At 40.2% G+C, this 17,508-nt stretch overlaps 1 protein-coding gene across 1 annotated transcript; it reads left to right on the top strand.

Annotated features, from left to right (window-relative positions):
* The first annotated feature begins 3,702 nt into the window (after positions 1-3,702).
* Positions 3,703-5,927, top strand: LOC115687263 (flavonoid 3'-monooxygenase CYP75B137-like). Its single transcript, XM_030612754.2, has 2 exons — positions 3,703-4,695; positions 5,241-5,927. Exons 1-2 carry the CDS (start codon positions 3,703-3,705, stop codon positions 5,871-5,873), a joined length of 1,626 nt encoding a protein of 541 aa, XP_030468614.1. The 3' UTR covers positions 5,874-5,927.
* Positions 5,928-17,508: the final 11,581 nt, after the last annotated feature.

Raw genomic sequence — 17,508 nt, forward strand, 5'->3', positions numbered from 1 at the left:
AAGTTTGTTCATTTAAGTTGTCACACAATATTTTTACCATTTATGAACCTAAAGGCATTGGTGTCGCTAAATTCTCATGCAAATGTTCTTGAGGGGTTCAGTATGATCAAAAGCTAGACCTAACCTTTCTGGAAAAAGAAATTAACAAACAAGCTATTTAAATTACTTTTAAAGTAAACAACCAAGTATCCAAAAGCATCCAAGTGAAGTGCAGGAAACGAAAACCCAATACAAGTCGGGCAAAAAATGTTCGCGATCTCATTAACTCCTAATTAGGTTTAAATCACCCATCTAAACTACTCGCTGTCGCGACCTCTTATAATGGTGAACCACCCTAGCGTTTGACTAATGAATTACTAAGTCTACACTTAGCTCGGGCTCTCCCGAGCTCATACCAATTCGTAACTTAAGTTCAAGTTATTAACATGCAAAATCAATTTTATTTTAGGGTAGCCACTAATCAATTTTTGGTGGGGTCGATTAGAAACCCAAGTAAAGTGTGGGTGAGTATTTTATTTTCACGAACTAGAGATTAAATGAATTCTAGGACTTGGTTACACTAGACTACTCTAATGCCCTTTCGATACTTTTTTATTTTTTAATTTCAAGAAAAAAATTATTTGTCAGGCAAGTTTGATTGATTTTAACCTTATCCACTAACATGCAATGGATAATTATGTGGGTGCGCAATCAATGAAATTAACACTCAATAATCGAAAGCAATAAATAAATTGCTAAAGTAGGGAAGGAATTTATTCACCTCGAAGCAAAGAAATATGCAACGATGTTAATTAAAAACGCATATTCAACCTAAATATGTTCTCTAATTATTGTGCAATTGCAATTGATTTTTTTGGTTTTTTCTTTTTAATGAATGCTAAATTATGCTAATCTAACCTAGGGTAAACATGCATGATGTGCTACTGTGATGACATGTAACATGACTTAATTCTAACATGGCATGCGATTCTAAGTTAAATGACCCTAAACATACAATCACTAAATGACATGGCATAGATAACGTGGTATAATGACATGGCATTGTATGATTGACATGGCATAATGACATGAAATTTATGATATCTAATCCTACATGACATGCACATGATTTTTTCTTTGTGATTTTCTTTTGAAATTCGTAAATTAAAAATTAATAAAAATAAATTATCTAGAGTGAGATATTACATCCAATTTCTAAATTGCATACTATATGCTTCTTTTACAGGCCATCGACATTTGTCAAACCAAGTGGAGACATGTCCAGGTATCCAGCACAGATTGGGGTAAAAGTGTATAAACAATAGATAGTTCCAGACAAGCTTTACAAGACTCTACTCTACTATATTGGATCCCATCCAAAAGAATATTGGAAAATCCAAAGAATTCTTCGTAAGAGCAATCGTGTTATTCCTCCAGAGATATGGCCAATAGAGCAAGACCGTGAAGTTCCTTGAGATTATTTTTGGGATTATCTCAAAAAACAAGCCAATAATCAATGAAGCATTGGAAAAGTTCAAAAAATAATAATCCAAACCCAGGAGAAGGACCATCATCGTTCCAATTTTCGAGAACAGGCATCACCATCTCAAGATTCATGGAGAGGACCATTCTCTCAAAATCCTTATGATTATGGAGAATTATAGCTGTCGCTCAGTGCAGTACCCTCCTATCAGTCAGAAAATTGGCCCTAGCCAATAATGCCATCCGATGTCCCTATGAGCCCCACCAAATATACCATCAAGCTCCCGTCATTCTCCACCAAAAATTTTTTGCTTGTCTAAGAATCCTCAAAAGGTGCGCCCATCGGATTGTGTTGAATACATCCAAAGGATCAATAATGAGATTCCAGCGGACCCCTCAGGGCAAATCATTGCAGTATGGAAAATCGAAGAGCTCATCAAGAAATTTCAAATGAAAACAGACAACTCACATGAAGGAAACGACTCTGAGGACCTTGAATAAACTCGTTATCCGTGAGTGTGACAGTGCCTAGTTTGTATCATAGGCCACTAAGTTTGTACCAAATGAAGCATCCCATGTGATGATCCAGAAGTCCGTATTATTGAGTCCACTATGTCTTATTGATGTGTAAAATGTCTATAAATGCCCAATGTTGTGCCTATATGAGGCCAACCACGTAATCAATATGGAGTAAGGAGTGAAGTTTACAGACTTGTTTGATAGCACTCTATGAATTCCTAAACACTTTCCCGCTCTTTCTGAAAACCTTGTATGATTCTCTAAAGAAGAATGCTTGTTCTGGTTAATCCTGATTGTATGCTCCGCGCTTGCCACTACGTGGAATCTGTGCATTAGAATTCTGCTATAATGAGGCTAATCTATGGTATAAATCAAATTCGAAAAGGAATCTAGTGACCAAAAGGCAGCCCCTTTAGTAGGCCAGGAGAGTCATCAGTATGGAATAGTATACCTGCCACAGATTTTGTCTCCGTTTCTCGTGATTCAAATCATAGGCCCCCTTAGGAAATGATTTTGTGGTCAATAGTAAACCGTCACTTTTCAATAAAATGACAATGCCGTCCACTTCGTATCTCTCTTATCCTAATCATTCCAATCCTTCAATCATCTAACATATTTTTTGCCCTTTCAAACCTATTCAACGCCAAGTGCGGCATCAACCCCATGGCCCAGCAGGGGAAAAGCAGATCCGTGATGCTTCCAAAGCATGTATTTAAAACTCATATTTCTCAATCAACATGCAAAATATCTTCTAGCTTGAGTTGTTTATTTGAATCATGCTTTGCTTGAAGATTGCTCGTATCTTACCTAATTAATATTTTATTTGCATCTCCTGAGAAAAAGAAGCTTTGATTGTTACTTCCTAGACAGAGTGGGGGCATTAGCTATTGGTTGCCGACACCTAACATTCTTTTAAGTAAACCGGGTCGCTGGTAGTTACATTTTTAACGCAAAAATTTACTAATCGTGTGAATAAGTTACTAGCCTCATGTAAGTTCTTATTCTTCTATATTGAAACTCACTATCACATTATAGAAATTATTAGTAACCTTCCAACTTGTCGTGTTTCTTTTTTCATGCGGGACTATAAGAAACTCACTATAGAAAATTACATTTTATATGAAATATTACTAATCATGAAAGTTACTGATTACATAAAATATTAACTACATACAATAACTATTGCTATGTCTGTGTGTCTAAATAGAACGGTTGATTTTCCTCAACAGACTTTCCTATATCAGGGAAAAAGACACCACAAATTTTAAAACTTTCGTACAACGCTCACTTGAGTGTCATAACTTTCTTTTCAATTACTTGAGTATCATAACTTATGTATGGCACTCATTTGAGGGTCATAATTTTTTTTCAGATCACTTGAATGTCATATAACTTCCCATATAATCACTTGAGTGCCACAGCTTTTTAAAAATGTTCACCACAAGTGTTATGCCACGTCAGATTTTCGACACTTGGGTGAACACTTTTTAAAAGTTATGGCACTTAAGTAATCAATTCAAAGTTATGGCACTCAAATGAACGTTTTTTTAGAAGTTATAGCACTCAAGTAAGCGCCTTATGAAAGTTTTGACACTTATGGTGTATACATCCCCCTATATCATCTATCAGAGACCAAACTGTCCCCAGAAAAACTGTTTAGTGTGGCTAGCAACTTCCTCATTCTTGCTCCACCAGTCCTCTTCCCGTTGTGACAAAGCTGAAATGTCGAACAGAGACTCCGACAGCCCCTGGCCATGGTTGTGGCATGCTAAAGAAGCCAATGATGCAACTCCTAGGGCAACTACCACACTGCTTGTCATAGCAATCGCAGCTCTTATTTTTTTCGCTTGGTTCAGGAGGCGGAAAAACACGATGGCTCCATTGCCGCCAGGGCCCCGAGGCATGCCATTCCTTGGGTACCTCCCATTCCTAGGGACCCATCTCCACCGGAAATTCGCTGAATTGGCTGAGACCTATGGCCCCATCTACAAACTCCGGCTTGGAAGCAAGTTATATATTGTGGTTAACTCCGCTTCGCTGGGCAAAGAAATTGTGCGGGACCAGGACATGATGTTCGCCAATCGGGACCCGAATATCGCTGCTACCATCGCAACATACGGCGCAAGGGACATTACCTTCTCAAGCCAGGGGCCTTATTGGAGGAGTCTCCGCAAATTGTTCATACGGCAGATAATGAGCAATGAGAGCCTTGATGCCTGTTATGATTTGAGAAGGCAGGAAGTCAGGAAAGCTCTGAGTGATCTGTATAGAAGATCCGGGGTCCCAGTAGATATCGGCGAATTCACCCTTCTGCTCTTGATTAACGTGGTGATGGCGATGCTGTGGGGCGGAACGCTTAAGGGAGACAAGTGCAAAGCTATGGGCGCCGAGTTTCGAAAGGTGGTGGCCAGACTCATGGAGCTCGTAGGTAGTCCGAATGTTTCGGACTTTTTCCCGGCACTCGCTTGGCTTGACCTGCAAGGAGTGGAAAGGGACATTAAAAGGGTGCATCAGTGGCTTGATGACTTTATTCAGTCTGTTGTAGATTGCGCCACTAAAGGAAGAACAAATGAGCTGTTCGAGCAGAAGGAAGGAGAATCTAAAACCAATGAACAAAGAAAGGACTTTTTGCAGATTTTCCTGGACATGGAGATGGAACTTGAAGATGATCAGTCTCCAATGGACAAGACTGGAGCACTCAAAGCCATTCTTACGGTAATTTGATTAAGCTAGCTGACTAGTTCTTATAAGGATATACATAAAAGTTTCTTACAGTAAGTTTATTGACTTCATGCACCAGAAAATATAGTTAATCCTCGTCTGCGGACTCTGTTTTTTGTAGATGTCATTTCATATTTCGGCCACCATAATCATGAGTTAATGAGCGATTATTACTAGAGTATCACACTCATTTTCAAATTTATATCAGCCCCAGAGCACCATAATTTTCAACCAGGGTCTTATAGTGAACCAGTATAGCAAAGTTGATATAATGCAAAGGTATTTCAATGATTGTGTGCCAATTTTTGGATGAATTTACTTGTAACATGTCAAGATTTAAATATTTTTCCACAACTCTTATTTCGCATCCCATTGTCAAACGTAGGCTGTGTCCAACCTTGCCCTCTCCATTACAAAAAGCTCCATATTTTGGCTAGAACGTCGATTCTTTTCTATTAGAGTGTTTCATTAAGTATTCAGCTTTATCAAACATTACAGCAATTTATGCTTTCTGATGAAACCTCAAATGTGTGGAATAGGACGTCATAGTTGGTGGTACCGATACAACTGCAACAATGGTCGAGTGGGTGATGGCAGAGTTGCTGCAGAACCAAAATCTGATGAACAAAGCAGTCCACGAATTGACAGAAGTCGTGGGGGAGGATAAGATGGTCGAAGAGCACCACTTGCCCGAATTGAAGTACCTCAACGCTGTCATCAAGGAAGCATTTCGCTTGCATCCGGCGCTGCCCTTATTGGTGCCTCGGACCCCACATGCTTCCTGTGTTATCGGGGGTTACACGATACCAAAAGGCAGTAACATATTCTTGAACATGGGTTATATCCACAAGGACCCCAAGATTTGGGACAAACCGTCGGAGTTTAGACCCGAGAGGTTCTTGGAAGATCCCCATGAGTATGATCTCTCGGGCAACAACTTCACATACATGCCTTTCGGTTCCGGTCGGAGGATATGTGCAGGGCTTCCGCTGGCAGAGAGGATGCTAAAGTATGTCTTGGCCTCTCTTTTGCATTCGTTCGAGTGGGAACTACCGCGAGGGGCGGAGCTGGAATTATCGGACAAGTCCGGGATTGTGGTCAAGAAAATGAATCCCCTGGTTGCCATTCCCAGACCGAGATTGTCCACTCCAGAGCTGTACATGTCCAGATAGATCTTTTATCAGAGTCTCAAGACTCTTCATTTCAATTCTACAACATAAAAGTATCCTGCCAGTATATTTGTGATAGGGAGAAGGGATTTCTGTTATCTACTCGTTCTTCAGGTCAGATAGACCAGAAGAAGTAATTATGTGATTTAAGAGCGATACGCTTCGGGTATTGCATAGATATTTGACTTCATTTATGAATATTCCGAAACACTTTTTAAGAAATCAAATAGGAAGATTTTGCAGTTTTCCATGGATGGACTGATTTTTTTCTCGTTAATGCAGTCCGTTTTAATTATGCCTAAATATATATGATATTTATTAGGGCAGTAAATTGTTTGAAATGATTAAGTGACATAATAGGTCCAATCCATTTGATTTGACTAGCACCTATCCACGCTACTTTTTTTTTTTATTTCACTTTTCAGACTTTTGCCCTACCTCTTGCAGGGCGTGAGTCCCCACCCCTAACCCCTTTGAGAAGGTGGAGATTCGAACTCTCCACTTTCCCCTTCCCAAGTAAGAAGGGTGACCACTGGAGCAAACCCTAATGGTTCTATCCACGTTACTTAGCAATAACAGTTTATTACACTCCAGATCTCTCATGAATTTCCTCGTCGATGAATACAACCGGGATAGACTCATCTTCATACACCCTGCCTTCGGTTTCTTTTAGAGTAATTAAATATTAAACCATAGTTTCTTTTAGAGTAATTAAATATTAAACCACACCTTCATCTAATCTTTTAAAACAGTTCACATGGTATAAGATCTGGAGGTCCTGAGTTCAAATCTTTCCAGACTCCAATTGCCTTCTTAATTAAATATGTCCACGCTTAATGCTAAGCAAAATCATCTCATGGTTTTCATGGCAGAAAGTCTCAATTTTCTTGATTACCATTACCCCTTGTATTGGTACAATAGACACGTAAATCATCTTTGTTCGTTCGTTGCCCTATTTCCAAATTTCAACATGGCCTTTTCAGATCCAAGGCTCCTTTCGGCATTGAAGGTCCAAATGCAGATTACCGCCGCTCCTCAAACTCCAAATTCCATAGCAGCAACTGTTCATTACCATATGGCATATAGAAATCAAAATCACGCCATCAAACTTGCTCTGCCTGGAGCGAAGATGTACTTCTCATTTTTGTCGATAACAATCAGATGCCATGCTGTGTCTATGTGCCCCAAAATATTGTGACATCTGAGTTGGTCAAAATCCTTCATGACCCTTTGTTGACAAATTATGAAAAGCTCCATCAGAATATTCAGACCGATCCGGTCTGCAGATCCCGATCAAGAAAAGGGATGGATTTGTGTCCATCAAGTTTGACCATTCCCAGACAAAAGGAGGAATCTTCCTCAATTTTCCTGACTATTTAGATGACGCATTCATGCCAGCTCAATGTCCTTCAGAGAAGATCATCAAGTCTTCAGAATGTGAAGGCTCTCCGTATGGTTTGAAAATCCACACGCAGGACATAGCTTTTGGAATATTGATTGCCAATGTAATGATTGTCTGTCACCAACAGAAGATGATGACTACTCGACTCTAACGAAGAAGAAAGGCTGATCTAAGCAAGAATTTTTCTAGAGTCATGAAGAAGATGATATATTTATTGGGACTCTTGGGGAAGACTAGGGAAAAGATCATTATCTTGTCTCTTATACTGCTCCTAAAGGGTCTCCACCACAAAAACCTGGAAAAAGTATTGAAGAAGTCTTAAATCTTTTATATTTGTACCAATTTAGTCCTAAACTTTTTTTTTATGCCAATTCAGTCCTTTCGGCTAATTTTGACCGGATTTAAGTGACGTGGACGTCGGCCAACTTACGTGGCACTACTGGCGATGATGTGGACAACTTTTGATAATATTTTAATATTTTCGATAGTTTAATCTTTTTTTCTTTTCTTTTTTTTTTTGTTTTTCTTTCTTCTTCCTGGACCGGCGACCGGCTAGAGGCCAGGGTTGGTGAGCTCGGCGGCCACTGGCGAGGCTCCCTCCGCAACCTCGCGGTCACTGGCAAAGGCTCAAGCCCTTGCCAGCGACTAGCCGCAAGGGCGGCCTCGCGCTGGGCTGGTAAGGCTCGCCCTCGCCGAATCCGGTGAGGTCGTGCCTCACCCAGCCGCTGGCAAAGGCCGCGACCTCGAGGCCACTGGTGAGGGCAAGCCTCGCCAGCGGCCAGCGGGGCTCACCGGAACGGCGACCGGCTGGAGGAAAAAGAAAGGAAAAGAAAAAAAAAATAAAAGAAAAAAATATTTAAAAACTTCAAAAAATATTAAAATATTATTAAAAGTTGTTCACGTTATCGCCGGTAGTACCACATAAGCTGACTGGCATCCACATCAGCAAAATCTAGTCAAAATTAACCGGAAGGACTGAATTGGCACAAAGACAAAAGGTTTAGGACTGAATTAGCATAAAAAAAAGGTTGAAGACTAAATTAACACCAATGTAATAGGTTTAGGACTTTACTTTTCCCACAAAAACCCTCATTGTTGTAGCTAATCTCAAACATTGAGGGGGTAAATCGGTTGATTTTGAAAAACTTGACAATGTTTACGTAAGAAAACAAATTAAATTTTGATATATGCAGAACTAGTTTGATATATGCAGGAATATTGAGTGCAGGATGAAATATAGGACAAGATAAGAAAAGAAATAGAAGATTATGCATACAAAGCTTACAGTGGCTCAGCTCATGATCAAGTCTACGTCCACTTTCTCTAACAGCCACCAAGAGGTTGGAATGCGCTAGAAATTCCTTTAGTGGTTACAACTTAGCATGTGATGTTTCTACCCAAAATTGATAAATCACACTATCAATAACTCAACACTACTCACACAATTGTATACTTCTCAAAGCAAGGATTATTATGAGTATTGACAACTCTCAACAAAGTATGACACGAGAATAAAATCACGCTTGTCACACAAAGTGAATGTGACTATATCAAAGTAGCTTTCTCATCTCGTATGTCCTTTAGCATGTGTTGAGTCTCTTATATAATCTTTGATCTTCAAACTAACCGTTGGACAACTTTCAAGAAAATCAATTTGTCGTTGGAGATGGTGGACACAATCATTGGATATATGGTTGCCCGTACAATCAAATCTTCTAGAACAATCCCCAATTAGAGTCGATTATATTTGGTAATAGTCCATTCTACCAAATTGATAATAATCAATTGATTCTGCTTCAAATATTCCTTTTGGATTTCCAAGTCTGAGCCTAACTGTTAATTTCCTATTGACCTACGACATTAGTCGAAAAAATATCTGGATCTTCTTATTCAGATTGCATAATCCACGTGAAGAATATCTTCCCATATTTGATATAGTGAGCTGCTTCCATCAGCTTCTCATGAGTCTATCCAAGCTTTCTACCAATAGTAGACGTATGAGCTGCTCCCAATTTAGTTCTCCTTGTTACATTAGTGATTAAAACTTCACTCAGTTGTTCATCTTGTTATAGTACCTCCAATCTTCACGGACTTCCCGTTCTCCTCGACTTATATATCCTTCACGAGAGTCTATTCAACTTCCATTAATCATCTCACTTTGTACTTCGAATTCCATCAATGACGACAGAGTATCCTTTATATCCATATTACTTGATATTAAATAACATATGCATTTATCGAATAATATTGAAAAATAGATAGTTTTGTCAACTTCAAAGTATCATAGGAAGTTATCCCAACACTCATCACCACCACCAAACCAAAATCACCTCCCGAAAATCAAAACTATAACAAGCATATGCAAGTAATTATCTGATTACTTTCTAGTCTAGCCCCACAAGCATAGGTTCCATCGTAATCAATACCTTCCTCTTGAGAATAACTTTTTGCTACTAACCTAGTTTTATTACATACCACCTTCCCTTTGTCATCCGCCTTGTTCCGAAAAACCCATTTTTGTTCCAATTACTTAAGGATATTTAGGTGTTGGCACAAGCTCCCAAACTTCATTTACCTTGAATTGGTACAGTTATTTTTGCAATGCTTCAATCCAATTTTCGTCTACTAATGCTTCTTCAACTTCTTTAGGTTCTATTTTGCAAATTAATGCTAGTGTGTTCATAAGTTCTTTGAACGAAGATCTTGTTTTGATATCTTCGCTTATATCACGAAGAACATACTTTTTAGGGTGACTTGATTTGTATTTCCAATCCAATGATAAAATAATACTGGAATGGATCCTTGTTCTTCTCTAGGCATGTTCAGACTCAGAGACAAATGTCTCTACATAATGAGTAGGTTTATCTTTCTCAATAGCTTTTGTTGTTTGCTAACTTTCCTCGAACCTAACATTTATTGATTCATTTATAGGCCCCAAATGTGAAAATATTAAAATGTGGTCAACTAGAGAGTTTTAGATGGCTTCAAGAGCTTTCCAGCCATATAAATGCTAGAATTTTCTGGGTTGGTTTGATAGGTCAAATAGGCTTGTAAACTATCGATTTAAGTGCAGGCTTCAGTCTCACTAGTTGGGCTTAATCCTTAATTTCGAGAAAATGTGGGATCTATCTCAAAAATTCGTTAACTAGGGAATTAAAATAGACATTCTAAGCTCTAAACCCGTGTCTGTCTCATTTAAATTGGATCACATTAGACTGAGCTTATGACAGATTACAAAAATCGGTAATTTTAGGGTACTAAGGCCTAATTCTGAATTTTAGTTTTAAATGTTGGTTGATGTGTTGAGCCCATTCTTTGCTCTTCTTTTGTGACGTTTGGCCCATGTTTTGCAATGTTCCTTTAACCAATAGGCCAGTGGCGACTTTAAATAAGCTAGGACTTCCTGCGAAGATTAGAATCAAATCAAATTTCCCAATATTGCGCGAGGTAAGGGTTGGGAAAAACCCACCCCAAACGAGGGCAAGTCCCTCGAGTATGAGGACCGTTCACTCCCACTCAACATTACTCTAAACCTGCTCCCCTCGAGAGAAAACCCCTGAGGGAAGGTCATGACACCAGGTGAACACAATGGGTAACCTGGTGCTGGGATCGCCCAAACAAGACATGATGGGACAGAATCATCCTAGTGCAGAAAAGGGTGTCTATCGTTCCTAATCATAATTTTATTAAGTACGAAAACAACACATTCCATGTCTTTCTTTACCGATAATAAACGGGGCAAGGCACCTCCCCAAACGGAATAGGGAGTATCTCTTTCCCTCGATTACTTACTACGAGATGATAAGTTTCTTTTACCGAACAAAAATTTTTTTATCTTCCAGCCTCTCTCATGCATGAATTTATTACAAGTTTTATCTCAATGCAAGAGTTTGGCAACTTGGAATTCACCCAAGAAATTGATATGAAACCGGGTTTTGCATCCCAAATCACCATTTCCAATGGACAACCGTGCCATTTGGCATTCAGTCTTGAAAGAGCCCCGTTCTTGTTCCAAAAGGCCATGTGGAAGATTTTCAGATCCATTATGGCAAATGCCCCGTCTCCATTGACGATATTCTCCTATTTGAAGCAATTTGCAGATCTTATGCTTCAATACGGCGTCATGATTTCTCAAAAGAAGATAATTATAATACCTCAAAAATCGGACATATTACCCTGGTGATCATAGTTGGCAATGTCGAATATATAAATTCGATCCTATCAACGATGCAAGAAAGTAATGGAAATTCGCACAACCCAAGAATTTACGTGATTCAGCAAGGGAGATGTTCCGCCTACCTACGTCCACGGGGAGATAAGATCTGTTTCACTAATAACGTAGAAAAGTGTACAGCCGCTCTTTCTCACCCCCTCCCTCTCTTTTTTTAGAGACATGTTTCGCCCTAAACATATATAGCAGGACCCCCGTGCTGTCCAGTCGTCAGGGGGCCTTTCGGAACCGCCTCATAATCTCTTGGATAACAGAATACAAGACATCAACCTCAACAATCTCCACCTTGACTTGGATTCTGTAAAGCCACCTGTGAAAGAATATGAAATATAGATGACTTCATCCCCGTACCTCCCTAAGAGGTACACTCCCGCACTCATTGAGTGCGTCCCTCACCTTCAACAGCGAGTTATATTAATTGAGCCTAAACAGGACCCAAACTTCTTAATAGTGACTGGCTTGGTAAAACAATCTGCAGGATTACTATTCGTGTGAATCTTCCTCAAGTGAATGCTGCCATCTGACACAAGCTCCCTGATTTTGTGAAACTTCACATCTATATGCTTTGTTCTTGCATGAAACACTTGATTCTTGGCGAGATGTATGGCACTCTGATTGTCACAATGTAACACCGCACCTCCTTGCTCTAAACCCAACTCACGAACCAACCCAGTCAACCAGAGCCCTTCCTTAGCAGCTTCTATAACTGCCATGTACTCTGCCTCTGTAGTAGACAATGCAATTGTGGACTGGAGCATCGCCCTCCATGAGATAGGTCCACCAGCTAATGTGAAGACATATCCTGTAGTAGACCTCCTCCTGTCTAGGTCACCAGCAAAGTCTGAATCAACATATCCCGCTAGCTCCTTCGAATCTCCGTCACGACTGAACATAATACCCAAGTATGCAGTCCCGCTCAGATATCTAAAGATCCACTTGACTGCATTCCAATGCTCCTTCCCTGGATTACTCATGTATCTGCTAACAACACTGACTGCATGAGATAAATCTAGCCTGCTACACACCATAGCACACATGAGACTCCCAACTGCGCTAGCATAGGGAACTCGAGTCATCTCCTCAATCTCCTCATATTTTGTGGGGCATTGCTGTTCAGATAACCTGAAGTGGCTAGCTAATGGTGTCCTCACTGGTTTAGCCTTATTCATGTTGAAACGCTCAAGCACCTTTTCAACATACCTCTTTTGAGATACCCAGAGTTTACCTGTACTTCTATCTCTATGAATTTCCATACCAAGGATCCTCTTAGCAGCACCAAGATCCTTCATCTCAAACTCATTATTCAACAAGGACTTTAAAGAGACAATATTATGCATATCCTTAGCAGCAATGAGCATGTCATCAACATAAAGCATCAAAAGAATAATCGAATTATCATCTGACACTTTAAAATAAACACAGCAATCATACTCACTTCTCGAATAGCTAATTTGCACCATAAAAGAGTCAAAACGCTTGTACCACTGTCTTGACGATTGCTTAAGGCCATAAAGTGATTTCTTAAGCAGACAAACGTGATCTTCCTTTCCTGGCACTTTGAACCCGTCAAGTTGCTCCATGAAAATCTGTTCCTCCAAGTCTCCATGAAGAAACGTTGATTTCACATCAAGTTGCTCCAGCTCAAAATCAAACATGGCTACCAAGGCAAATAGAACCCGAATGGAAGTGTGCTTTACTACTGGAGAAAATATTTCATTATAATCCACCCCTTCCTTCTGTGCATACCCTTTAGCTACAAGTCTAGCCTTGTACCTTACCTGCTCATTCTCAGACACTGCCTCTTTCTTGCGAAAGATCTATTTACACCCAATGATCTTTCGCCCTTTAGGTTTCTCCACAATCTTCCAAGTCCTATTTTTCTGTAAGGATTCCATTTCTTCATCATAGCTGACATCCATTTATCACTATCAGCATCAGATATCGCATCCTGATAGGAAGATGGATCGCCTGTACCTACTGTGAGGGCATAAGCAACCATATCCTCAAACCCGTATCTCACAGGTGCTTTGTGAGTACGTTTTCCTCTACCTTCTGCGATGGTGTAGGTATCTTCTACTGTCTCCTGTGATTCTGGTGAGTTACTGGATGATTCCCTTTCTCCCATTATTTCTAGTTCACCTGACTCCACCTGCACAGTAGATCCTTCTTCACTTCTGCCATCTGCATGTGAACTGTTATTTGCCTTCACCATGTCAGATTCATTAAAGACAACGTCCCTGCTAACCACGGTCTTCCGTGCATTTGGATCCCATAGCTTGAATCCTTTCACACCTTTCTCATAGCCAAGAAAGATGCACTGCTTAGACTTTGAGTCTAACTTGGAACGATGTTCACTTTGTACATGAACATAAGCTGGACAACCAAACACTCTCAAATCAGAATAGTCAATCGGATTACCTATCCATACCTCCTCAAGAACTCTGCATTCAAGGGCTGTAGATGGAGACCTATTAATGAGATAGCATGCCATATTAACTGCTTCTGCCCAGAAACTTTTACTCAGCCCTGCATTCAGCCTCATACTCCGAGCCCTTTCCAAAAGTGTCATGTTCATCCTCTCAGCTACACCGTTTTGCTGTGGTGTATCTGATGTTGTGAAGTGACGTGTGATCCCTTCAGCTTTATATAGTTCTAGGAATGGTGTGTACCTGTATTCCCCTCCATTGTCTGTTCTCAAGCACTTTAGTTTCTTTCATGTCTGCCTTTCTACTTCAGCCTTCCACTCTTTAAATTTGGAGAAGACTTCGTTTTTCTGCTTCATGAAGTAGACCCAGACTTTCCTTGAGCAATCATCAATGAAGGTCACAAAATATTCGGCTCCACCTTTTGATTTGATCGGTGCAGGACCCCATACATCGCTGTGTACATAATCAAGTACATCCTTGCTCGTATGCTTCGCAGTTCTGAAACTAACCCTGCTCTGTTTCCCGAAAACACAGTATTTGCATAAGTTCAATTTGCAGCTTTTGACACATTTTAACGGCTTCCTTTTATGAAGCTCCATCATACCCCTTTCACCCATATGCCCTAACCTCATATGCCACGTATAAGTGTCATCTCAGTATCGGACTCGCAGTCGTAGTCACGTATGCTCCACCTCGTTATCGTACTCCCTATGAGCTCGTATAAACTTCCAACCAACTCTCCTTTCATGACAACCATAGCTCCCTTGATGACTTTGAGAACTCCACCTGCTGCTGCGTACTTGCAGCCATTCACATCAAGCGCACCCAAAGATATCAAATTTTTCTTTAGATCTGAAACGTGCCTTACATCCACTAAAGTTCTGACTATACCATCAAACATTCTGATTTTAATAGTCCCTATTCCAATGGTTTTGCAAACCGCATCATTTCTCATTAGAACAGATCCGCCACTGTATGTCCGGTATGAATCAAACCAATCCCTATTCGGGCACATGTGATAAGAGCATCCAGAGTCTAAAATCCATGAATCAGCGAACTGATTCTTACCTAATGATATAGAGAGAAGATCTCCATCATCACCGTCTGAGCTATCAGCCACACTTGCTTGATTAGAAGTTTTCTCGCGCTTCTTCAAATCTTCCTTTCTCTTATAACAGTCTCTTTTTAAATTGCCTTTCTTCTTGCAATAATAACAAGAGAGTTTTGTTTTACCCCCTCTTGATTTCGATCGACCCTTATTCCCGGATCCCTGCTGAATTGTTCTTCCCCGTTCCTGCTCCTTGACTTTTTCGATGAGACCCTCACCCTGTTCCGTAGCACTGTTAACCCTCTTTCTCGTATCATTAGATAATAGGGCAGCAGTGACCTCATCTGTCTCAAGCATCTTCTTTCCATACAAGAGTGTCGTCACCAGATGATCATAAGATGCCGGTAGCGACGATAGCAGTAATAGGGCTTTGTCTTCATCTTCCATTGAAACCTCCAGACTTGCAAGTTTACTCAGAATCTGATTGAACGTGTTGATGTGTTCTAACAGATCTGAGCCTTCCTCCATCTGTAGAGAGTATAACTGTTTTTTTAAGAACAGTTTGTTCGTTAGGGACTTGGTCATATAGATGCTCTCAAGTTTCGACCACACCTGCGGAGTCGACTTGAGATCCACCGCATACTGCAGAACCTCATCAGATAAGTTCAATCGAATGGCGCTTACCGCCCTTTCCTCCATCTCCGCCCAATCTTCATCACTCGTTTCTGGTTTCTTCCCTTTCCCCAGCAGCACTTTCGACAGGCCCTGCTGAATCAGAAGATCCATCATTCTTCGTCGCCAGAGAGTGAAGTTGTTCTTTCATTAAACCTCTCGATGTCGTACTTGACACTCGAACCTTTTCCTGCCATCTTGATAGCTTGCCGAACCAAGCTCTGATACCAATTGTCGAATATATAAATTCGATCCTATCAATGATGCAAGAAAATAATGGAAATTCGCACAACAAAAGAATTTACGTGGTTCAGCAGGGGAAATGTTCCGCCTACCTACGTCCACGGGGAGATGAGATCTATTTCACTAATAACGTAGAAAAGTGTACAGCCGCTCTTTCTCACTCCCTCCCTCTCTTTTTTTAGAGACCTGTTTCGCCCTAAACATATATAGCGAAACCTACATGGCACAAATTACAAAATTGCCCACATAGCCTAAAATATTTAGGTTTTCCATATAAATCCTTCTATGACTGAACATAAAACGTCTCTGGTGGCCCGGGGGCGCTGCCCCCGCAACCCCCGCCGGGGCGACCCCCCCAGACCCCCGCCCGCTCACCGGGGAGCGGGACCCCCGTGTTGTCCAGTCGTCAGGGGGCCTTTCGGAACCGCCTCATAATCTCTTGGATAACAGAATACAAGACATCAACCTCAACAGGCAATAACTCCTGAAGCTCCTAATGAAAATCTTTCTCATAAAGAGGTTACACAGTTTTATGGGATTATCAATTATCTTAGAGATTCGACACAAAAATCTCTAAATTCATCATACCTTACAAAAACTCTTGAAATAGAATCCGCCTCCATGGAAAAAGGAGCATCCAAGAAAAATGAAAGTATTAAAGAAGAAGATACAACATCTTCCCCCATTACAAATTCCTTCCGAAGGCAAACAAATCTTGCAAACTAAAGTCGATGATAATTATTGGTCAATTGTTTTGCTTGAAGAAATAGATAGAAAGAGATACATACGTGAACATAAAAGTGGAGGATTTTTAATTCTATATTTAGCCGTCAAATATGGAATTAAAAAAATATGAATTTCATTTGATTGGTTATCATTTATTTGTAAAAATGGATATGTCATCTTTTCTCCAAATGATGAAGTTTAAAGCCAGAACAGCTCCTCATCCTTAACTTCGTAGATTGGCAAAATGGATTACAAATACTCTTTTGCAACCAAACACACCAAAGGAGAAAAAAAAAATCCTTCTAGGTCTTCTTTCAAGACCCAAAGATGTCTTAGCCTTTTACATGCTCACATCAGCATCTTGTACATCAATTCTAGACAATTTTTCGGAAAAATTACCAAAAAAATCATAAATTTATTGTAATTATGCAAATTCGGTCATAAATATTTTTTTTGCCAATTGAGTCCTAAACATTTTGCATTTGTACCAATTCAGTCCATTTGGACAATTTTAGCCGGCCAGCTCTAATGTGGACACTGGCCGTCCTAAGGGGTGCAGTCAGCGCTGACATGAACAATATTTATTAATATTTTAATACTTTTTCGAGTTTTTTGTTTTTCTTTTCTTTTCTTTTCCTTTTTTTTGTTTTCTTTGCTCTTTCTTTTTTTCTTCCTTCTTCCTCTAGTCAGTCGCCAAAGGCAAGGGCAGGCCTCGCTCGCCCCTGGTGGCGCTCGAGGGCCAGTTCGATTTGTTACTCCCACGGTTGCTATTGTTGCAACTCTCTTCATTGCTCAACTACATGAGTTGCTGTGCGGCGACAATCGCGGAGGTTGGATAGTAATGGCGAGGCTCGCCCTCGCCTAATGAAGAAGAAAAGAAAAGAAAAGAA

This window comes from Syzygium oleosum, unplaced genomic scaffold (genome assembly GCF_021117445.2).
Source record: "Syzygium oleosum isolate NSW1041296 unplaced genomic scaffold, Sole_v2.1 Sole_v2.18, whole genome shotgun sequence".
NCBI lineage: Eukaryota > Viridiplantae > Streptophyta > Magnoliopsida > Myrtales > Myrtaceae > Syzygium > Syzygium oleosum.